Source organism: Brachypodium distachyon, chromosome 2, assembly GCF_000005505.3.
Source record: "Brachypodium distachyon strain Bd21 chromosome 2, Brachypodium_distachyon_v3.0, whole genome shotgun sequence".
NCBI lineage: Eukaryota > Viridiplantae > Streptophyta > Magnoliopsida > Poales > Poaceae > Brachypodium > Brachypodium distachyon.
The window spans coordinates 14,485,259-14,508,274 of NC_016132.3; the positions used below are offsets into that span (position 1 = coordinate 14,485,259).

General features: G+C 49.0%; 5 protein-coding genes across 6 annotated transcripts; 1 reads left to right on the top strand and 4 right to left on the bottom strand.

Moving 5' to 3' along the window:
* Nucleotides 1–4,696: 4,696 nt before the first annotated feature.
* Nucleotides 4,697–6,712, bottom strand: LOC100832232 (F-box protein SKIP23). The gene is made up of 2 exons (XM_003565863.4): nt 6,567–6,712; nt 4,697–6,313 (listed from the first exon to the last, which is right to left on the bottom strand). The coding sequence occupies exon 2, from the start codon at nt 6,306–6,308 to the stop codon at nt 5,070–5,072; it is 1,239 nt and encodes a 412-aa protein (XP_003565911.2). The 5' UTR covers nt 6,309–6,313; nt 6,567–6,712; the 3' UTR covers nt 4,697–5,069.
* An 882-nt stretch (nt 6,713–7,594) lies between these two features.
* LOC100832539 (F-box protein At2g26160) lies at nt 7,595–9,569 on the bottom strand. Its single transcript, XM_003565864.3, has 2 exons — nt 9,500–9,569; nt 7,595–9,220 (listed from the first exon to the last, which is right to left on the bottom strand). Exon 2 carries the CDS (start codon nt 9,213–9,215, stop codon nt 7,983–7,985), a length of 1,233 nt encoding a protein of 410 aa, XP_003565912.1. The 5' UTR covers nt 9,216–9,220; nt 9,500–9,569; the 3' UTR covers nt 7,595–7,982.
* A 3,576-nt stretch (nt 9,570–13,145) lies between these two features.
* On the bottom strand, nt 13,146–13,944 carry LOC112271000 (serine/threonine-protein phosphatase 7 long form homolog). The gene is made up of 3 exons (XM_024459855.1): nt 13,696–13,944; nt 13,351–13,622; nt 13,146–13,318 (listed from the first exon to the last, which is right to left on the bottom strand). The coding sequence occupies exons 1-3, from the start codon at nt 13,891–13,893 to the stop codon at nt 13,273–13,275; spliced, it is 516 nt and encodes a 171-aa protein (XP_024315623.1). The 5' UTR covers nt 13,894–13,944; the 3' UTR covers nt 13,146–13,272.
* Nucleotides 13,945–18,682: 4,738 nt separating this feature from the next.
* LOC100832851 lies at nt 18,683–21,088 on the bottom strand. 2 transcript variants are annotated; one of them, XM_024458951.1, is made up of 3 exons: nt 20,949–21,088; nt 19,435–20,692; nt 18,683–19,091 (listed from the first exon to the last, which is right to left on the bottom strand). In XM_024458951.1, exon 2 carries the CDS (start codon nt 20,678–20,680, stop codon nt 19,436–19,438), a length of 1,245 nt encoding a protein of 414 aa, XP_024314719.1. In that variant the 5' UTR covers nt 20,681–20,692; nt 20,949–21,088; the 3' UTR covers nt 18,683–19,091; nt 19,435. The 2 variants fall into 2 exon arrangements, with proteins under 2 accessions (XP_024314719.1, XP_024314718.1); XM_024458950.1 differs by having other exon boundaries at nt 18,683–19,201.
* A 93-nt stretch (nt 21,089–21,181) lies between these two features.
* LOC100846914 (ras-related protein RABA1f) lies at nt 21,182–22,920 on the top strand. Its single transcript, XM_003567845.4, has 2 exons — nt 21,182–21,603; nt 22,182–22,920. The coding sequence occupies exons 1-2, from the start codon at nt 21,386–21,388 to the stop codon at nt 22,612–22,614; spliced, it is 651 nt and encodes a 216-aa protein (XP_003567893.1). The 5' UTR covers nt 21,182–21,385; the 3' UTR covers nt 22,615–22,920.
* The last annotated feature ends 96 nt before the right edge of the window (nt 22,921–23,016 follow it).

Here is a 23,016-nt window from a genome sequence, read left to right on the forward strand (position 1 = left end):
GCCGTAACGCTTCCTCGCATCGGCAGGGGAAACGGAACCGCCGCCGCCGACGCCCTCCTCTCCCCCGACGAGCGCTGACGCCTAGGTGCTCGCCGGCGGGGGATGCTCAGGTGGTATTACCACCGCGACCTGAGCAGGGACTCTGCCCGCCGGTGGGATGTGGAGAGGGTAGCGGCGGCTGCGGGTTTGCCGCCCGTGCCGACGTCGGAGATGGAGGAGGACAAGGAGGAGGGAGATTGGGGCATGGAGCGGGAGGAGGCGGAGAGGGTAGCGGCGGCTGCGGGTTTGCCGCCCGTGCCGACGTCGGAGATGGAGGAGGACAAGGAGGAGGGAGATTGGGGCATGGAGGAGGCGGAGGCGGAGAGTTCCACAACCGCTTCCCGCCGCCTCCTCCCGGAGGCGGTGCCGGAGGTGGACGAGGCGGACCGCCTCGAGTCCGAGCAGACGACGGCGGCGGAAGCGGCCAGGAGGAAGACAGAGTTTGAGGCCGACCTCGCGGAGGCAATCTGCCGCTCCCGCACCGACAAGTAGGCTCGCCGGTGGCGATGGCTAGTAGTATTTATTAGAATCTATCTATATGTATGTTTTTTTAAGCAAAACTCCGATGAATCTATATGTATGTTTGTTTTGGTTTATGTTTGTATGAACGCGCGAATTACATATTCAAATAGTTTGGATTTGAGATCGGTAACTGATCTGCGCAAAACTGTGTTGAACCGAAAACTGGGATTTAGTTCAACCGAACTCGGCCACTTCGGATCGGCCGGGTTTGGTAACTGCTAGAGATGCTCTAATGCTGATTTGTATCTATGCGGCACGTCTAGCATGCTTTGCACGAGTGGCACGGGACGGAAGGAATTAAATGCGGTGCCAGCAGTAGAGTAGAAGGCTAGTAGTGGCGGATCAAAGTCATGGTCAATGCAAATTAAATAAGACTCGCGTATGATAGGGACGGAGAAGATAGAGAGAGTGCATGCCGTCAAACTTCTCCATCTTTCGTTACCAATGAATTCTGTGAATTTATTATACAAATAACGCGTCGCGAGATTTGTCGCATAGTTATGATGGTGATTTGAATCTATGCGGCGCATCTAGCATGCTTGCATGAGTTGCACGGGACGGAAGGAGTTAAATGGCGGTGCCAACAGTAGAGTAGAAGACTAGTAGTGGAGGATCAAAGTCATGGTCAAAGCAAATGAAATAACACTCTCGTATGATAGGACGGAGAGGATAGAGGGCGTGCATGCCGTCAAACTTCTCCATCTTTTGTCCCCGAATGAATTATCTGAATTATTAGAGGAAAAAAGCGTCACGAGATTTGAGGCATAGTCATAATGGGGATTTGTATCTACGTATTCATGGACGCGTCTAGCATTGCTTGCACGGGCCGGGGTCGGGAGGAATTAAACGGTGGTGCCATCAGTAGAAAAGAAGACCAGGAGTGACGGGTCAAAGGCATGGTCAAAGCAAATGAAATAGGCCTCTTGTATGACAGGATAGAGGGAATAGAGAGCGTGGATGCCGTCAAACTTCTCTATCTTTCATCACCGAATGAGTTATCTTAATTTATTAGAGAGAAACTGCATCATGAGATTTATTTGTCGCATAGTTATAATAGGAATTTGTATCTATGCATGTGTTGTAGTAAAATAAAACCCTTATATGGGTCGGGCCATAAATCCTACGTGGCGACAACTAAGTCAACATTTCCCAGCGTGAGTTAAGATGCCCACGTGGCGTAGTCAATCCTACGTGGCAAAGGAAGACAAGTCAACAGGTCAAGCCTCTCATGCCATGGTCAAATGGTGGAATGAGCTAGAGTAGGGGGCAAGAAAGGTGTGGGGATGAGACTTTTAGTTCATGGTGGACCATGGATCAACCCTCACTTTTTTCACACGGTGCACACAAAAGTTATGGATCAAGAAGCTACTTTTATCACTTTGCGCCCACTTTTCTCTCTCCTCAAAGATAGCCATGGTCTTTTGTCATGTACCCCTAGGCTATAAATAACCCCCATGGGGCATGTATCATTCACTCTCAACTTGAATAAACTCAAGGGGAGAGGGCTAGAGTGCTCCCTCTAAGGTTCGCTCTTGCGCGCTGCTTGCGACTAAAAGTCGACCGGCCTCAAGGAAGCCTTCTAGGGGACTCTAGTTTCGAGGTTCCGAGCTAACCTTGGTTGGCACGGGCTCGAAGGAGAAGTGGTTGAGTTAGAGTTCCGAGGGTATCCTAACCTCGATACTTGGAAAGACGCGTTCGGTCCAAGTACGAGGCGGCCCCGACGAATCTCTCGCTAAAGGTGTCTTGGGAAGATCAGCTCGACCCAAGCACTTGGCTAACAACCCCCTCGAAGCATTTCAAAAAATGTCGACGTGTCAACTCGTCCAAGTGTATGGCGACCTTCGCTATAAGGCCGGCGTACACGCGCTACTTTTATACCCGCACTTGTGTCATCGAGCATTAGCACCCCTTACTCTAATTGTTGTCGAGAACAACAACATCATGCATGGGCGCGTCTAGCATTGCTTGCACGGGGTCGGGAGGAATTAAATGGCGGTGCTAGCAGTAGAGTAGAAGACTAGTAGTGATGGGTCAAATCAAATGAAATAAGCCTCTCGTATCCGGATGGCAATGGGGACGAAACCCGCCAGGTAGTGGCTGCCCAAACCCGTCCCCGTGACCCTCATCCCAGACCCGTCCCTGGTCGCGGGTTTTAGATTTCTCCCAGCCCCATCCCCATTGGTTTTTTCGTCCCCTTCGGGGAACCCGAGCCCACCAGCATTTTAGCACCAATCCAGAGTTGCAGCAGCAATATGAATAAAAAACAACCCGTTTCAGCACCAAGATAAGACAAAACAATATAATTTAAGCACCATTTTATACATATAACAACATCATGTAGTTCTCGCACGTAACAACACAATTCACACATGCTAGCTAGCTGGCGTGTTGAGTCCATCCATGCATTGCATGCATCTTTGTCTTTCCTCAGTTATCATTCTCCGATCATATACTCCTGCTGCTCCCTCTCTCGTGTTCTTTGATTTTCGATTCGGTTCCAGCCTTCGTTGCAACGCTTCGGTCGATCTCGATCTCACCAGCTTTACGTCCGATCCCCTCGCGTGCCGTTTTTCTGATAGCCGTACGGTTAACAGTCAGCAGTGTTATTAAACGTGGTTCAGCATGCAGTGCAACTCCCACTGCCTGCACACATAACGCAGTTCGTGCGACGCATTAACTAACTGCACGTCCGTATAGCAGCTAGCTGCTGCCTGCTGTATGTTTCCCTGCACGCGAAGCAGAGGGATGAGGCCCAGAGAGATAAGCTTCTTCTCCTGGCTTTCGGGGAGCCAGCCCATGGCAGAGGTAATGCAATGCATGGGGAACGTTGGTTGTACGTGGACCGAAACGGACGACCGACCAACCAGGGCTGCCCTGCCATTGAAGGCAACCGGCCTGCCTCGTCGTCGGGAATCTCCCTTTCAACCGATCGAGCTGCATGCATGCATGCCGTGCCAGACGCGACAGTATTTATGGGGGAGGCACCACACAACACTGCCTCAGTGCCTCCTGCAATCCTGCAGCACAAATATCGATCGATTCGAGTCCAAGTTTAATGTGGGTGTTTCATGCATGCATTGCATTATACTGACCGGAACTCTCTGCAGAGGCAGTGCACGCGCACATTTTCGGGTTGGCTCAATTTACCGTTTTTTCTTAGCCTTGGTCATTTTGTTTTCCCGGCCGATCTGATAGCTAGGCTAGATCTAGATAGCTCTACGTTAAAGAAGGTTTAATTCCTGTTGGGAAGCTGAAGCATGGTGGATGCATGGCTGCATGAACCGCGCGATCAAATCAATCGATCCATCGATCGTGTCAAGTGATGTCAACGGTCGATGTAATACTAACGCACGCAGTTAGCACACACAACTGCTAACTACCACATGCATGGTCAGCATTTTGCATGGTCTCCCAGAGTACGTGCATAAATACTCGATCGGTCCCGGGAAACATGGCCAGATAAGCAGTATTGGAAACCGCTCAGGTCCGGCTCCTAGATTTACTATGCCTTTACAATCTCTAGCCATCTCTCCCTTTCTCGTGAGATGATATGGGTACTATAGTAGTGGTACTCGGTAGTATTACTGTATTAGTCAACGTACGCGAAACATTATTGTACATGAAAGACATGTAGAAAAAAAATGCAGACTATACGAGTCTTCTCACCTCACGTGCGGTCCAAAACCTCACCTACAGTTCATTCCAGTACTGCAGACTTGTTATAACTCCTCTCTGCTTCTGCTCCATGCATATCGATCTCTGCATTACCGTGTTTCTAAATGGCTTTTCGAAGTAACTCCTTGCGTACGTGTTTCCGGTCCATGATTAATCCACGGCACGGAAGGCATGGCTTGTCAGGTTCGGTTTATGTCGCCCCTCTTCCATATCGGCCAAGTAACTCCGGTTGCACAGATAATAAACTTATACGGAGTAGTACTACTCTGAAGCACTGACGACTGAATCTCCAAATGCAGTCAAAACCACACAAGCAGCAGCAACTGCACAAAAGGTTCATCAGCACAAGTTCAATACCATCACAAGATGGCAACTTGCACGAGCATGCATCAAACGGCCTACGACTCCAGAGTTAGAGTTACTACATGGAGTAAGAGACCATCATGCCAAAAGATTACAATAGACAGATAAGCAGTGATGCAATTTTAGGATCTTTCACGGGCACAGCAAACACTAAAGCAGTTGAACATCGACGCAGTCAACATCTTACATAGTACTTAGTAGTGGTAACCACACTCTCATAAGTAATAAGTTCAGGTACTGATGCACGGCACCTAACGTATATAGCCAAGTTCAGATATATACTAGCAGTAGCACGATTGCATCCCACGGCTTCCGTGCATGGGAATCATGGAGCCACCATACTATGATATGAACCACCATATATGCAAAAAGTTAGATAGATAGCTTGTGAGCACTTTGCAAAAACAGCCACTGAACACTACCGAATGATCAGATAACCTGGGAGCAGTGTAACGCTTAACACTTGCGCTTCAGTCCTGAGGGAAGAGCCATGCTGCCAGACGCATCTCATCGTGGCGCTTCCAGGAAATCACTGACTTCCATGAAGACACCATGCCGGATCTCATGTCATAGGTGCTACAAGAAGCGTTCTCTTCGTCGTAGGAGTACTCCACAGGATTCTCCTCATCGTCATCCAAGAAGAAGATGCGATCGCCCGACAACCCGTACTGACAAACGGACACGGCCCTGGAACACCTCCGCCCTAGAAACAACACCTGGTCATCCCCCAGGGTCTTCACAGTGACCCACCGTGAATGCTCAAAGTCAGCCTCAAATACCTCAAACTTGTTCCGTATAGCAACAGCAACACCCTCCGGTTGTTCATCCACTTCAGGTTCAGGAACACGACACAAAATCTTCCTCCGTACCATCAGCAACGCACCACGCGATTCAACCAGGTAGAGCTTCTTCATGCGCATAATGTCATAGTCTTCATAGAAACCTGCATACCAGGGATCACCCTCGATGACCTGTCCAATCCGAGAAACCTGTGGATCGCCAGTGATTTGGTCCTGGGCAATGTTCACCACAAGGAGGTCCTCGTCGTGGGGGAGGGCATAGAGCTTGCCCTGGTAGAATGTCATGTCTCCAAAATTCTTACATGGATCATATGCACGTACCGGCCACAACAAGGACCCTGGCTGGCACATTAGGATCTGACTGCTGTATCCAGTGCCGACCAGTGCAGCAACAAGGTTTGGCGAGCACATGACTATCTTTCTTACGCGCAACTTGTCATCATCCTTGATATGCATCCATGTGGGGGTGTAAAGTTCGCCAACTCCTGGCTTTTTACGACTGGACCATGTTTCGACTGCATTTGGAGGAGAGAGTCGGACGTGCGAGAGAGCAGGGAGTGACACGGTGACCCTGGAGAAAGGGTCCACTAAGAAGCACCCATCGTCGCGCGGGAAGACGAGCCAGCTGCCGCAGACGCTCTTGTACCCAACGAAACCGCATCCCGGGAAGCGTCGGGGCTTGCTGTCGGGAAGGCTGTAGAAGGTGCCGTCCGGGAGCGCGAGCAGCGGCACGGGTGGGGGCGCGAGCTGCTGCTGCACGGCGGCACGCCACTGCGGGCACACCGCGGCGAAGCGGGCGCGGTCGGCATACAAGGGCAGGAGGCGGAGCACCAGGCCGGCCAGGTCCAGCGGGATGGCCGACCACGACGCCGGTGGCTGCCGGTGTGGTTTCGTCTCCGTCGCCGCCATCAATTCTGCATAGACGAGCCAGGTAGGCATAAGCATCAGAGAGTGCCAACCTACTTCGTCCATCATCGGAAGCAACCAAATGCACCAAGAAAACCACGGCACAACAAAATCTCCACCGCGCAGAGGCATTCCATCGAACACTTGGCGTGCACAGGCAGTGGACACCGCGGAGGCAGGAAGAGGAACCGCTACGAGTTAATGAGGAGGGGAGGAAGGCGAGGAAGCGCGTGAGGAGAAGGTAGAGAGGGTACCACGTACCAGCGCCGCCCAGTGACGGATTCCCGTTCGCCGCGCCGCCGCCGCCGCCGCTGTTGTGCGGGAATGGAGGGCAGCAGAAGAAGATCGTGGGGAACAGTGGTGCAACCAAGTTACTAACCGCAAAGTGTTCAACTCAGGCCCGGCCGCCCAGCAGATAAAACAGCCCATATTTGATCGGTCCAGTAAGTATTAACGTCGCTGGCGGGCGGCTGGCCTTGTGTAACCCAAACAGCAGTATTCCTCCGTCCAACAAAAATGTTTCAAATTTGACTAAATTTAAATGCATCTATAGTCATGTCTTGTCCTAAAAAAATCTATAGTCATGTCTACATATATCTAAATTTTGACAAACTCGAATTGTTGGCCGGAGGAAGTATTTTGAGAAGTTGAGTCTGTAGTTGGGCTGGATGTGGCGAGCCCACTTGCGACACCGGATCGCCGGATTTGGTCGGCTGTTTGTTTTCCTAAATGGAAGATAGGTTGATACTCTCGATCATAACATGCAGTAGTCAGAAACCATGCGTTGTTAAGGAAAATAAAATAAGACTAAAACCAATATGTTATATGAAGATACGACGAAAATACATCTCATTTTCTCTTCTTGCATCCACTCCTTGGCTACAATACCATAACATTACGCAATCAACATGGCTTCGATTTTATCGATCAAACACCAAAACAGTACAATCTTTCAAAGGTACAAAATGAAGTTTCGGATTACTCTCCTACATCAAGATTCAATACAACCAACCTTCGCTTAAAATAATATGGTAGACGCTTAATTTGCAGTCCTAGGAAACTTCGGTTGCACAGATAGTACAGTACTACTGTGAAGCACTGACGACTGAATCTCCAAATACAGTCAAAACCACAGATGCAGCAGCAACTGCACAAAAGGTTCATCAGCACAAGTTAAGTACCATCACAAGGTGGCAACTTCAGCATGCATGAAACAGCCTTCGACTCCAGACTCCAGAGTTAGAGTTACTCCATGGAGTCAAGGACCATGCCAAAGATAATAATAGACAGACCGAAAGCAACGATGCATTTTAGGAACTTTCACATGCAGTCAGGCACAGAAAACACCAAAGTGGTTGAGAATCAACGCAGTTAACATCTTGCATAGTGGTACTAGTAGTAACCACCGCAAGTAATAAGTTCAGGTAATTAAGTACTGATGCACGGCACCTAACGTATATAGCCAAGTTCAGATAAATACTAGTCTAGTAGCAGTATTGCATCCCACGGCTTCCGTGCATGGGAACCATGGAGCAACCGTAGGATGATACGAACCACCATACATAGCAAAGTCAGATAGATAGCTTGAGAGCAGCTTGCAAAAACAACCACTGAACTCTACCGAATGATCAGATAACCTGGCTGCTGGCAGCAGTGCAACAGCGTAACACTTCCACTTCAGTCCTGAGGGAAGAGCCATGCTGCCAGACGCATCTCATCATGGCGCTTCCAGGAAATCACTGGCTTCAACGAAGACACCATGCCAGATATCATGTCATAGGTGCCGCAAGAAGTGTCCTCTTCGTCGTAGGAGTACTCCACATGTTTCTCCTCATCGTCATCCAAGAAGAAGATGTGATTGCCCGACAACCCGTACTGACACACGGACACGGCCCTGGAACACCTCCTCCCTAGAAACAACACCTGGTCATCCCCCACGGTCGTCACATTGACCCACTGTGAATGCTCAAAGTCAGCCTCGAATACCTCAAACTCGTTGTCTTCAGCAACAATAACACCCACTCTTCGTCCATCCACTCCCAGTTCAGGAAAACGACACAAAATCTGCCTCCGTACCATCAGCAACGTGCCACGCGATTCAACCAGACAGAGCTTCTTGCAGGCCATAATGTTGTACTCGTCATACAGAGCTGAATACCAGGGATCACCCTTGATGACCTGTCCAATCCGAGAAACCTGTGGATCGCCGGTGCTTTGGTCCTTGGCAATGCTCACCACAAGGAGGTTCTCGTCATTAGCAAGGGCGTACAGCTTGCCCTGGTAGAATGCTAAGTCTTCAAATGACTTGCACTCATCGTATGCACGTACCGACCACGATACGGCCCCTGGCTGGCACATTAGAATCTGACTGGTGTGTCCAATGCCAACCAGTGCCGCAACAAGGTTTGACGAGCACAGGATTAGTTTAGTTATGTGCAGCTTGTCCAGTTCATTGATATGCATCCATGTGACGTAAGGATCGGCAAATCTTGTCCCTTCCTCGTCAGACCATTTAGCGACTGCATTCGGAGGACGAAGACGGACGCACGAGAGAGCAGGGAGTGTCACGGTAGCCATGGAGAAGGGGTCCACCAGGAAGCACCCGTCGCCACGCGGAAAGACGAGCCAGCTGCCGCTTGCGCTCTTGTACCCAGCAAAGCCGCAGCCCGGGAAGCGGAACGGCTTGAGGCAGTTAAGGCTGTAGAAGGTGCCGTCGGGGAGCGCGAGCAGCGGCAGTGGTGGGGGCACGAAGCGCTGCAGCACGGCGGCACACCACTGCGGGCACACGGCGGCGAAGCGGGCGCGGTCGGCATACGAGGGGAGGAGGCGGAGCACCAGGCCGGCCAGGTCCAGCGGGATGGCCGCCCAGGACAGCGGCGGCTGCGATCGTGGTTTTGTCCCGGCTGCCATCGGACCTGCAAAAGAGAGTCAAGCCAGGCAGGCAAACAACATCAGGGAATGATCGATACCCTACTTGCTTCATTTGCAACCAACCGAATGCACCAAGAATGTAAAAACCACGGCACAACAACATCTCTCCCATTCAGAAGCATTGGATTGAACACATAGCGTGCATTGGCCAGTGGACACCGCGCAAGCAAGAAGAGAAAGCCCCTGAGGCTGAGGAGGAGGAAAGCAGGGGGGGGGGGGGGGGGGGTGTGCATGAGAAGAAGAAAGATGCAGGTACCACGTACCAGTGCTGTCCGGTTGTCGGAGTGGGGCCCGACTCGCCGCCGCCGCCGCTGCCGCTGCTGATGTGCGGGAAGAACGGCACGCAGTAGCAGAGGCCAGAGCAAATAGCACGCTATTTTTTTTTAAATAATACGATTTTTTTAATTATTTTCAAAAATAATACGCGTTTTTCAAAAATTTCAAAAATATTACGGCCTCGGCCTCGCCCAGGCCAAATGGGCCCAGTCGGCCTGGCCCAAGCCGATTCGGCCCAATCGGCCTCGGCCAGGCCGAGTGGAGGCAGGGTGCTCAGCACGCGGGGCCCCACGAGGCAGTCGGCCTGGCCCAGGCCGACTGAAGCCCAATTGGCTTCGCCTAGGCCGACTGGTGCAGTCGGTTTCAACCAGACCGACTGGATGTAGTCTGTTTCGGCCAGGCCGATTGGAAGTAATTAGGCCCATTTTTTATTTCGAATCCTTGCGGTCTTTTGAACTAAAAGACTCGACAATTTGGATAAAAATAACGTGCCGAATCCGATTGGAAGTAATTAGGCTTCGTCGCTAGTTCGTTGCATGATCAACGCATACACGGCCGATGCCCATTTTTTTGTCTCGAATCCTTGCGGTTTTTTGAACTAAAAGACTTGACAACTTGGATAAAGAGTAACATACATCGATAATGTGCTGGACAATTTTTGTGTCGATTCTTTGCGGTTTGTTTGAACTGAAAGACTTGACATTTGGATAAATTTGGATAAATTAACATACATCGATAATGTGCTGGTTACGGAACCAAGGCACGACTAAATTAACATACATTGATAATACCGCAATTGAACATAATTAAAGATAGCAAATACATTTGAAACACAAGCACTACTGAGTCCACTTAGGCCATTTTCCGCTTGTATCACCACGTTCTTCTGCAGCCTTTGCCACGGCGGCCATTTCTCTTTGCCTCTCCCTTTCTGCCTCACGAGCATCCTTGCGCCTTCGTTCCTCCTCTTGCATCTCAAGCGTTTTCTCCCTGTTTTTCCTTAGTGCTTCGTCAATTCAACGACGTTATGCTCTTTCAGCTCTCACTCTTGCTCCTCTTTCTCCTGGGCTGCAGCTTTTTCCGCACGCTCCTCCGCGTGGAAACGCTGCCATGCATTTCGGGACCTTGTTTTGATCTCTTCCACCGCCCAATCCGGCATCTCCGTGTCAATCCAACGATACCACATGCATAGGAGCGGAGGAGATTACAAAAAAGCCTACTGTTACAAATCTAATATGACACAGAAAACATGTTTTAGAACACCTAAATGTGCTTACCGGAGGCTTGTCGTATGACGAAACCGGGACAGGTGGTTCATACTCATAGTTCGCGCACATGAAAAACCTCATGTCCAGCTTATCTGAAAAATCTGTCACCTCCTTCACCTTGCATAGATTGCCGCACCAACACCTGAGATGTTCCACCCCCGAGGCAACATCGCATCTTTCATCCTCCTCGGCCTCTCGCCCTGGTCGGAGCAAAGCAAACTCATTGGGGGACACTGGAATATTGGAAAAAACAGTAATGGGAAGAATGCTTGGATGACTAGCAGAGATGAGATATTTATAGGCTCTCAAACTCATTCTCCCGCCTGGTTTTCCCGCCACCATTTCTCGCCTCCTTTTCCGGCCACCGTTTCCCGCCTCGTTTTCCCGCCAGCGTTTCCCGCCTCCTTTTCCCGCCACCGTTACCCGCTTGGTTCTCCCGCCACCGTTTCCCGTCTATTTGTATCTTCTGTAACTATAAAAGACCGTCCATGGTATTGAAGTGTAGTCTCACCATTTCGTGTGGGAAGATGTCGTCCGGCTTCCCAGATGATCGTAGATTTTGGTCAGGTATGTCCCGTGAGCTATTGTGGTTAGCCGGTGATTTCAAGGTAGAGAATAGGATAGTTTCATGGGACGAACTTATTAGTAGTGACACCCTACTAACTGAGCTGGGCCACCAATTATATAGGTGCAATTTCCCATTGAGGACTTCTGCAGAGATACGGCAAGAACTGCTAAGGTTGCACGAAAGGTGGAAGAAGCACAGTGAAGGTAAGAGTGAGTCATACCTACTATGGGCTAGAAAACATCCATTGTTATGGGTTGAAGAGGAGGAATCCGATGAAGATATCTTCATGCCAAGCAAGACGGGTAAAAGTTCTTCATCGTCCAAGGGGAAGAGTACTGCACCGTCGAAGCGAAAGAGCACATCATCGTCTAAGGGGAAGAGTACATCATCGTCCGATGAAGATATCTTCATGCCAAGCAAAACGGGTAAGAGTTCTTCATCGTCCAAATACTGAACCGTCAAAGGGAAAGAGCACATCATCGTCTAAGGGCAAGAGCACTTCATCTTCGTAGGGCTAGAGTTAGGTTATCTTATTTTAAGTTGTCAGTTTTAATTTCAGTCTTTCTATTGCATATATATTTCAGTCCTGCCTTTTTTATTTACAAATTTAACTTGAATAAGAATGCGAAAAATAGTAACATGTCTCTCTCATACATAGGTAGAAATATGTCTCATACATAGGTAGAAATATGTCTCATACATAGGTCCTACATGCAAATATCAGGCATGACGTCTTGGACGGTGTTCCGGGGGTGCCTGTGGCGTGGTCCAGCCATACCTATGAGGTGGCACAACGTTGCACGGAGGAATCACGGACCCATCCTCATGATACTGTGTATCCTCCTGTGTGGGTTCTGGTGGCGGAGTATTGAACATCCAGCCGTGCTGGACAGAATAGTCCTCTCCTTGAACGTGATCCTGCTCACTACCCCACGAGGGTTCGGACAACGACGACTGATGCCCGTAGGCTCCTGCATGTGGGAAAGTACTTAGCATTAGAATTGTGTAGCAGTCATGGTAATGAACACAATAGATAGAAATATACATACCCTGTGGCTGGGTCTGTGGACGAAACTCAAAGTTCATCCTGGGACTCTGCTGGTGCTGCCACGCCGAACCTCCAGCCTGAAAAGAGGGGGACTGCTGCTGCCACGCCGAACCTCCAGCCTCAAAAGAGGGCTGCTGCTGGTGCCAATAGTCGAAAGAAGACTGCGGCTGGTGCCACGACGAACCTCCGGCCTGCTCAGGAGGTGGTGGCTTGGGCATCGACTGCTCTGGTGGACGTGGACGCGGGTGGTGTCGGAGGTGCGGTGCTTCCTGCGGACGTGGCCGCTGCTGGTGCGTGGAGGGACGAGGGGGCCGTACGGATGCCTAGTGGTGAACGACGTCCGAAGTGCGGGTGCACGTGATAGCCGCGTAAACAGAGTGTAGCTTCTCCTCCATTCCTAAGCCAGGACTGGCGCGGCTCCCGTGGTAGTAGAAGTGGACCGGTCGAAAGTGAACGTCCATACGCAGCGAACTCAGCCTGTAAATCCTGTGTCAACTGAGCCTGCAATTGGTACGAAGAGTATTACATATATATGGCAAAGTACGTAACAAACACATGCATTATGTTAAGAGAAAATACTTACCGCGTGCTGTCTAGAGCCTGAAGTTGACTGGCTAGGGTACATATCTTGCAAACTTGGCTCGGCTATCTCCTGGGGGTGAGAGTGCTGAATGATGCTCCATCGGGTAGCTGTCATGTACCTCTGCAAATAGCCGTTGAATAGATCGAGATCAAAGACCTCAATGGCCAAACCCGTGTCGTCGCAGTCTCCCACTCTGTGACGTATGACTGAACCCTCTACAGCCACTGAGTCTGGGTCCTGGTACTTCCCTTCCTGGTAAACCTGAGATCGCAATAGAAAGTTGAACAATTAAATTATGGACAATTCTGGACGACAATCATAAATTGTAGAACTGCACATACCTGTGGACGATCTGTGGAAGTGGATCCTCCGTCGGTGGAGGAACGACCAACTGGCGTGCCCCAAACTGCCTCATGACCCTCTGCTGGGCCATCTCCTCCACGCTGACGTCGAAGATGATCTTTGATTTTGTCATCCAGTAATCATAATCTCTCGTGCAGACCATGGACATCCCGTCAGGGTATCTATCATCGATGGCGTCCTGTGTGTACGGCTCCCTGACAACCGCCTCAGAGTGCAACACGTCGAACTGCTCGTTGAATGATGGGTAGTAATTCCTGACCTGATTGTCTGCAAAGCGTCTCTGTAAAAAAAGAAGAAGTTAGGTTCATTCATGGTTTATGTAAACTAATGTATAAATATCACATTCGACATACCTTGTTACGTGTCCAAATTGTCGTGAAAGTAGGCAGGTCGATGTGTTCTAAGTCAAACAACTCCTGCTCAGGGTTAGGGTGATCACCCGTAACTTCTGATCGGCCGATAGAAAACCTCTCCCACGACCAGAGCTGCAACAATAAAGGACATCCAAGCAGGGCTGACTTGGGCGACGCAAGCTGGCAAGCGTTGCACATACCTCGGTACGTAGCCGCTAAGACAGCCGAACCCCAACTCCTCTGTGTGATGTTGTCACCACAAGTTGCATTCGCGATCTCCACTGCAATAGGGATGTAGCGTGCGCTAATGGTGGTGACGTGATTCTCGGTGAACATCACCTTGCCGAGAAGCCACATTATATATGCCTCAAGGCTCCGAGTGATCTGAGGCTCAGTCATTTGGGTTCTGGATACCCAAACTTCTGAATCTGCATGCAACAAAAACCAAGTGTTAGTAAACCCATGCAAGTATATGAGGTATGCTCTTAGATATATTAACTTAAAACACATCGATCTAACCTGGTAATTGAGCAACCAATCTAGCTTAGGTCCGTGAGCCTCCGAGGTGAGTGGCCCAGCTCCGGCAAGAATACCTTGAAAACGTAGGGCACAAATGAACACATAGTTCCACATAGAGTAGAAATTAAAACATAGGGCACAAATTAACACATACCTTGAAAACGTACTGCCATACCCTCCTGCCAATCAGCTGGTGCCTGCAACGGTCCTATGAGATCACCCACCAATGGTAGTCCCAGTAGCATCGACACATCCTGGAGAGTAGGAGTCATCTCTCCCCAGCGAAAGTGAAACGTGTGTCTCAGGCCTCCATCTATCCACTAAGCAGCTCAGCAGCGAGTGGTCAATTTGTAGCCGTGTAGAGTTGAAGCCTCGACGCTCGCCCTCTACCATTTCCGCACGAGTTGCCTCAACAAGTCGTGCGAAAGGTAAAAGGCCAGCCCACTTCAAACTGCATAAATAAAATGGACATGCAAGGGATGAATAAATAAAATGGACATGCAAGGGATGAATGAATAAATACCACTGAATAAATAGCGCTGCGTTTCGTGCCGCTGTCCTCTCCCTAACATGTTTCTTCGTGAACTCATCAAGATAACCACGTATCCTAGTGTACATCCATTGTTGGTTCTGTTTGCAGAGTTTCTTGAATAGATTCATAAGTGACTTGTTCTTGAACTGCGAGAAGAAGTTGGCCCCCAAATGCCGCATGCACCAACGACTCTGCATGTCCTACCATGGAGTCTGTTCATCAGGCCGAGGGTTTGTCAGTGTCCTTATCGCACTGAGTATGCCTGCATGTCTGTCATGAAGGATGCACACATTTGGTTTATCATGCACAACTGCTCTCTTGAGCTGCCTGAAAAACCATAACCAACTTTCAGTGTTCTCACCCTCCACGAAAGCAAATGCGAGCAGAATGATTTGATTGTTACCGTCTTGACCAATGGCGGTCAAGATCTGCCCCCTGTATTTGGCAGTGAGAAAAGTGCCATCTACGCATATCACCGGTCGACAATGATGGAAAGCTTGGACGCATACACCGAAAGTGAAGAACAGTCGTTGCAGCACCCTCACACTTGGATACTCTGGGTGCAGGAAGTGTTGGATGTCGACATAGGTGCCTGGATTACGGGCTTGCAGTGTATGGAGGAGGCAGACAACAGAGTCGTACGAGTCGAAAAACGAACCAAATCTTTCCTCAAGAGCCCTCTGCTTAGCCCTCCAAGCCTTGCCATACGAAATGTTGTACTTAAACCTTACCCTGACCTTATGCATGATGGCTTTCACTTCCATTGCTTTGCTCTCCACTATCTCCGTGTAAAGAAACCGAGCAAGAAGCGTCGACGAGAGGTTACGATGGTCTTGAGGGACACTAGGAATGACACATTGTGCAACACCAAGTCACTCACAACCCAATCTGTGTCATATTTAGGAACATAGCCATGCACCCTCCCGGGACAATCTATTTGTTCGCACTCCATTGTCAGATATTTTTGTGAAGAGACTGTTGTTTTGAAAACCCTTTGCGTGGACATTGCCCAAGCAATTATCGCATCCTGCAGATGTTTCTTGTCAGGAAATCTGGCACCCTTCGCAATGTTGTTCCGATGATATTGCCATGCAGAGCCGTGCCCATCGTTCACGGTCATAGCTGAAGAGAAGTGTTGATTCCATGATGCAGGAATCGGCACCTCCTCTTCGTTCGACTCATGAGACTCATCGTCATAAGAACTACGACCATCTGTATCTTCATCCTCCATCTGGTTCTGCAAGTGACCATCTTCTTCGTCCGCATCTGCCTCGTTAGTGTACTCATCCTCTCCTACTACCCCGGAGCTCTGGCCTGATTCATAACCACCACCTCCAGCATTTGACACAGAGTTTGCATTGGACAAGTCATAACTTGATTCACCCTCGCCTTCAGCTGGATTGGTCTCATGAGCGACAACCTGGATTAAGGCGACAGGTTTAGTTCCCCTTTTCTCGCAACTTTCTAACCAACGCACCCACTTTGAAGCCCGGCCTATCGGCCTCAAAACCCAGAAAATATTTGAACTTGACTTGGTCCACAATGCTTGCACACGGACGGTGTATGTTTCAAGATTGAGCGCTAAACATCTTACCAACCATTCCTGCAACTGACTAAACGTCCATGTTTGAGGGGCCGTTAGATCCAACTCCACATACTTAAACTAACTCAGATCAGCTCCGTGCTCAGTTGTTAAGACAGTACCTGAACCGTAGTAAAAAAACAAATTTCACTACACCGGACATCTCTGATGCCTAAAAAAATGTTTAGACGCGTCAAATACTAAGCAATACGGCATATAAAAAATATTAAGACCGTCAAATACTAAGCAGTACGGCATATTAAAAATATTAATAGGCGACAAATACTAAACAATACGGCATATTAGCTTGAAAAACTAAACAGTACGGCATAAATAAAATCTAGCCCATCAAAACATATTACTACCGGCCATACTATTTAGACGCGTCAAATACTAAGTAGTACGACAGATTTAAAATATTAATACGCATCAAATACTAAACAATACGGCATCAAAAAAAATCTAGTCTATCAAAACATATTACTACCGGCCATAATATTTAGACGCATCAAATACTAAGCAGTACAACATTAACCGTTGTCCAAAATAATGAGCACTACCAAACGCTAAAACATACTTCTATATATACATACACACGTATCCTCGTAAACATATACATTATAGGATAAATACGTGGGAGATTAGGATTTACCCTTGAAGCGTGTGAACCCCAACCTCGAACGGCCTCACAGTCACCGGATGAGCACCACCACCACCTCCAAACTCCTCCAAACCACCACCATTGCTCCAAGTTTGCAGCACAAAATTAGCTCTACATGGCCTATGAAAACAGTAGATCGAGATGTCTTTGGGTGCCAACTAGGTAGGGGATGCGATTTTGTGGGTTAAATGGGATCAAGATGCAGTAATTTGGGCTAGAAAATGGGGGCATTTGAGGAGAAAAGGAAGAACAGAGAAGAACACGAGCAGGAAGAAGAAGAGGCTCGGGGGCGTCTGGCTGGGCTCGCGCACGGGATGGGAAGGGAGGAAGGAAAAGGGAAAAAAAAAAGGGAAGATTCTGCCCGGCCCACCAGGTGCCTTTGGGCCACGGCTAGGTCGACTGGCCTGTCGGCCAAGGCGAGGCCGACTGGGCTCAGTCGGTCTGGGCCAAGCCGAGCGCCTCGTGGGGCCCCCGCGCGCTGAGCAGCCGCCCTGCAGTCGGCCTGGCCGAGGCCGAGTGGGCCTAATCGGTTTGGGCCAGGCCGACTGGCTCCATTCGGCCTGAGTGAGACACCATATTATTTTTGAAATTTTTAAAAAACGCGTATTATTTTTAAAAATAATTAAAAAAATCGTATTATTTAAAAAAAAATAGCCTCAGCCAAATAGAGGAGCGTGTCTAGCCGAGCGGTACCGCGGTGGAGTGAGGAACCAAGTGTGAGTGCGACTGTGCAAGCGTTCAGCCCAGGCCTAATGGGCCGCCCGTTTCCTTCGTATCTCCACACTTGAAATGTGGCACAGTTATCGGATTAAACGGCCCTTTTTTTTCTCACTCGTGTTTCCGCTCGTTTCGTCCAGAGAAATTTTTATCACACTGAGACACGTAAGTTCCTTAAATTAGGTGCATATTTTTTTTGACCGAGCATTTAGTCTATTAATATATTGTGAAATAAAATTCATATCATTAGATTCGTATTCAAAAGTACTTGTTTGTGATTATGATTTATATCACATGAGTTACACACCGACGGAGTAATCCTTTGTCGAACCCTCGGTCAAAGGAACCAATATAGGCCTTAATTTAAGGAACGGAGTGAGTATGAAATAAGGATCACATAAGTTACACACTGATGAAGTAATCCTTGGTCAAACCTTCGGTCAAAGGAAACAATATAGGCTTTAATTTAAGGAACAAAGGGAGTATGAAATAAGGGAATGTCAGCAGACATGCACCTCTAATGCTCTGAAATGCAGTCCTACAATTTATTTTATTTTTGCACCCTAACCACACATGCAGTTCATTCTTCTGCTACTACTGCTGCATATCGATCTTTGCATTTACATTGTTTCTAAAATAGCATTTCAAATTAACTCCGTGCATATTTCGTGTCCATGGTTGATTAAGACACATGGCTTGTCAGGTAGACGTATGGCAAGTTCGATTTATGTCGCGCTCCATCGACCAATGGACCAAGAAATTAACTTCAATTGCACAGTTAAACTACTCTGCAGCACTGACTGAACCTCAAAGTTCAATCAAACCACACAATTTAGCAGCACAGGACCATCACAAGATGGCAACTTGAGCATAAAACAGTCTAACACTCAGGGTTAGTAAGTTAGTTCAGGGAGTTAGAGACCGCCATGCCAAAAATAATAGACAGATCTTCCCACAAAAAAAAGGAGAGGACAGATAAACAATTTAGGATCTTTCATAAGCACAGCAAATGTCACAGCAGTAGAAATTCGATGCAGTTTACAGCTTCATAGCAGTAGTTATAGCAGTAAGCACCGTAATAAGTTCAGACAATTTTGCACAAAAATAAAATAAGTTCAGATAATTAAGAACTGATGCGACGGCACCTACCAGAGCGACATATCAAATTCATGTACTGCAAATACAACCAACGCATTTCACGGCTTGCATGCTTGGGAACGAATGAACAGTGTGAACACCATACCAAGCACCGTATATACCACGGTCAGATAGGATACATTGAGAGCAGCTTGCAAAATAACCGCTGGACAACATCTACAGCATGGTCAGGTAACCTGAGAGTAGCTCATCTGGATGTTCAAGCTTTGTCCCGAGTCAAAGTTTTCCTAAATAAGATGTTCAAGCTTTGTCCTGAGTCAAACTTTCCTGAGTTAAAGTTTTCCTAAATATAATATGTTCAAGCTTTGTCCTGAGTCAAACTTCCTAAAGTTTATTCCTGAAAAAAAAAACTTCCTAAAGTTAAAGTCTGACCAAGTTTATATAATTTTTCCCAACATCTACAACTCTAAATTACGATGAATATCTTCATAGTATACTTATTTGATATTGTAGGTGTCAGTACATTTTTCTCTAAATTTGGTCAAACGTTAAAAAGTTTGACTTAGGGCAAAACTAGAACATCTTATATTTAAGAACAAAGGTATAGCAACAACAGTGTAACACCCTTACTTCAGTCCTGAGGGAAGAGCCACGATGCGAGACACATCTCGTCGCTACGCTTCCAGGATATCCTTGGATGAAGGACCACGCCGGATCTCATATCATAGACACTGATAGAAGTGTTCTTTTCAGCGTAGTCGTACTCCACACGATTCTTCTCATCATCATCCAAGAAGAAGATCTGACCACCTGGCATCCCGTACTGAGACATGGACATGGCCCTGGAGCACCTCCGCCCCAGAAACAGCACTTGGTCATCCCCCATGGTCATCGTCACGTTGATCCACCGTGAATGCTCAAAGTCAGCCTTGAATACCTCAAACTCGTTCTTTCTAGCAACAGTTTTATCCACTCCACGTTCAGGGAGCTGGCACCAAATCTTCCTGCGTACCATCAGCAATATGCCACAAGATTCAACCAGATAGTGCTTCTTGCAGATCATTAAGTTGTCTACGAACAGAACGGAGAGCCTGGGATCACTCTTTATGACCCTTCCAATCCGAGAAACCTGTGGGTCGCCGGTGCTTAGGTCCTGGCCAATGTTCACCACAAGCAGGTCCTCGTCGCAGGTAAGGATGTAGAGCTTGCCCTGATAGAATGACATGTCTTGAAACCGCCTGCACTTATCGTATGCACGTACTGACCACGACAAGGCCCCTGGCCGGCACATTAGAATCTGACTGACGTGCCCATTGCCGACAAGTGCCGCTGCAAGGTTTGGCGTGCACAGGACTATCTTACTTATGTGCAGCTTGTCCGAGTCACAGATATGCATCCATGTGACGTAAGGATAGGCAAACCTCGTTCTTTCCTCCTCTGACCATTTCCCGGCTGCATATGGAACCTCAGCTGTCCGTTTAGCGGCTGCACTTGGAGGACGGAGCCGGACGCAAGAGAGAGCAGGGAGCGTCACGGTGTCCCTGGAGAAGGGGTCCACCAGGAAGCAACCGTCGTCGCGCGTGAAGACAAGACAGCTGCCGCATACGCTCTCGTACCCGCCAAAGCCACAGCCCGGGAAGCGGTGGTGCTTACCTTCAGGAAGGCTGTAGAAGGTGCCGTCAGGGAGCGCGAGCAGCGGCACTGGCCGGGGCACCAGGAGCTGCTGCTGCTGCTGCCGCACGGCGCAGCGCCACTGCGGGCACACGGCGGCGAAGCACGAACGGTCTGCGTACCCGGGGAGTAGGCGGAGCACCATGCCAGCCAGGTCCAACGGGATGGCCGACCACGACGACTGCGACTTTTCCTCTGCCGCCATCGATCGATCCTCCTGCAGAACGAGATCCAGCCAAAAAAACGCCATCAGTGCCGAATGCATGCTAGGTACATCCAAATGCACCATGAAATGCCACGGAACGACAACATTTCCGCCCCGCCCCGGCACAGAAGCAATGCGTCGAGCACTTCGCGCGCATGAACAGTGGACACCGCGGACGCCGGTACCGCGAGAGAGAAACCCCGCGCCCAGAAGAAGGAAGAGAAAGGCGGAAAGCGCGTGAGTAGAAGAAGGAAGAGGGGGGCCGTACCAGATCCAGCCACCGGCGGTCGACGATTTGCCGTTCGCTCCGCCGCCGCTGTTTTCTGTGCCGGGTGGGTGGGAGCTACCCGAAACCGCGTGAGTGCGATGTATTTTGTGTTTTCAGCAAAGTGCTTCGCGTATCGGGCTGCGTGCACTGGGCTTCATTTTCCTTCATGGGCCTCTTAATCTGGGCCCAGCAGGCCCATACGCATTATCTTCCTCCTTAGGCCATGGGAGCCAGATGCAGATCCCAATCGCGGCGCGGCGCGTGAAAACCCAAACCCAGCAGCAACGCACGCGCCGAGCACAAGAAGAAGGAAGCGGGGAGAAGAAGAAGCCGAGGGAGGGGAAGGAGAAGGAAAAGCGCACCACAAGGCACAATCCCTCTCGCCGCCGCCGGGGAAGACGGAAGGGGAAGGCATCGGGGCAGAGAGAGAGAGAGGGATGGCGTACAGGGCGGAGGACGACTACGACTACCTGTTCAAGGTGGTGCTGATCGGGGACTCCGGGGTGGGGAAGTCGAACCTGCTCACGCGCTTCACCCGCAACGAGTTCAGCCTCGAGTCCAAGTCCACCATCGGGGTCGAGTTCGCCACCCGCAGCATCCACGTCGACGACAAGGTCGTCAAGGCCCAGATCTGGGACACCGCCGGCCAAGAGAGGTGATATGTCTTGCCTGACATCCCTTCCAATCCCCAGATCCGTGCTGTGGGAGTTCATTGATTCCATTCCCCTCTTACCCATCCCCTGCTTGTTTTGTTTTATGAGGTTTGGATTGTTAGTTATTTAGCTAGCAGTTGGCCTGTCATGTGGATCTCAGGAGCTACCGAGCTAGCCCATTTTGGGTGATCCTTGAATGTTGCAGCATAGTACTATGCTTTAACTCCTTGGATTGATGGATCTTTGAAGGATAAGAAACTGCTAGATTTGGCATTGTTTCGGTTCATGGCTTTACATTCAGGTTATCACATTTTCAGGAATGAGGGGTTGCAAACAAATTGTGTAGGATAAGGACTATTGCTGATACAGACTAGGGTGGGTTATACATGCAAACTATCTGGAGCATTGAGTTGGGGGAACATGTAATTTGAGGAGGAACTGCTGCTGATACCGACTAGGAACTGTGTAGCACATTACTGTCCGGTGCCCTGTGTTTCATTAGAACCATTATATTTGCGCTTTCATTGTTCAGCTATTCCCTGCACAACGACTGATGATCAGTTTCGTGTTGCTTCTGTAGATACCGGGCTATCACCAGCGCGTACTACCGTGGAGCAGTGGGCGCTCTCGTTGTCTACGATGTCACGCGGCACGTCACCTTCGAGAACGTGGAGAGGTGGCTGAGGGAGCTCAAGGACCACACGGACGCCAACATTGTCATCATGCTTGTGGGAAACAAGGCCGATCTGCGCCACCTTAGGGCTGTCCAGTCTGAGGATGCAAAGGCGTTTGCCGAGAGAGAGAACACATTCTTCATGGAGACATCAGCCCTGGAGGCGATGAATGTGGAGGATGCCTTCACCGAGGTGCTCTCCCAGATCTACCGTGTAGTGAGCAAGAAAGCTCTCGACATCGGTGATGACCCTGCTGCTCCTCCCAAGGGGAAGACCATCAGTGTCGGCTCAAAGGATGATGTGTCCGCCGTGAAGAAATCCGCCTGTTGTTCGTCTTAGCTCGGGAAGATAGAATATACATCAGTAGGAGGATACTATGTTATTGCAATCGTAGTCCTCTTTTGTATTCATTCATGTGCTGTGGAGTCTGCCTTATTCACTTTTGCCATTTTGATACATTAATTCGTTCAAGACTAAAGGTTTGCTGGTACAGTTTAGGGATATGGAAGTGTGAGGTTATCATGATTTTCATATAGGCCTTTGCTCGAATGTTTTTACCTCTTGATATGCTTATTGCTGAAGCTGTCTTCACTTGTTAAAATTGCCCTGCATGTATGTGGTGAGTTGCAACATAATTTTCTGTCATTCTTGTGTTGTATCGACTTTCTTGTCATCAAATTGTAAGTCGACAATGTATCAAATCAACACAGTACTGCTTGCATTTCAAGATGAACGTGAAAC

Coding starts and splice junctions, on each gene's coding strand:
- LOC100832232 (XM_003565863.4), bottom strand. CDS start 6,308: ATGGCGGCGACGGAGACGAAACCACACCGGCAGCCACCGGCGTCGTGG.
- LOC100832539 (XM_003565864.3), bottom strand. CDS start 9,215: ATGGCAGCCGGGACAAAACCACGATCGCAGCCGCCGCTGTCCTGGGCG.
- LOC112271000 (XM_024459855.1), bottom strand. CDS start 13,893: ATGTGCAACGCTTGCCAGCTTGCGTCGCCCAAGTCAGCCCTGCTTGGA. Junction 13,623..13,695: donor CAATTTGGACACGTAACAAG/GTATGTCGAATG, acceptor CTTTTTTTACAG/AGACGCTTTGCAGACAATCA. Junction 13,319..13,350: donor TTGGTCGTTCCTCCACCGAC/GGAGGATCCACT, acceptor TCGTCCACAGGT/ATGTGCAGTTCTACAATTTA.
- LOC100832851 (XM_024458951.1), bottom strand. CDS start 20,680: ATGGCGGCAGAGGAAAAGTCGCAGTCGTCGTGGTCGGCCATCCCGTTG.
- LOC100846914 (XM_003567845.4), top strand. CDS start 21,386: ATGGCGTACAGGGCGGAGGACGACTACGACTACCTGTTCAAGGTGGTG. Junction 21,604..22,181: donor GACACCGCCGGCCAAGAGAG/GTGATATGTCTT, acceptor TTGCTTCTGTAG/ATACCGGGCTATCACCAGCG.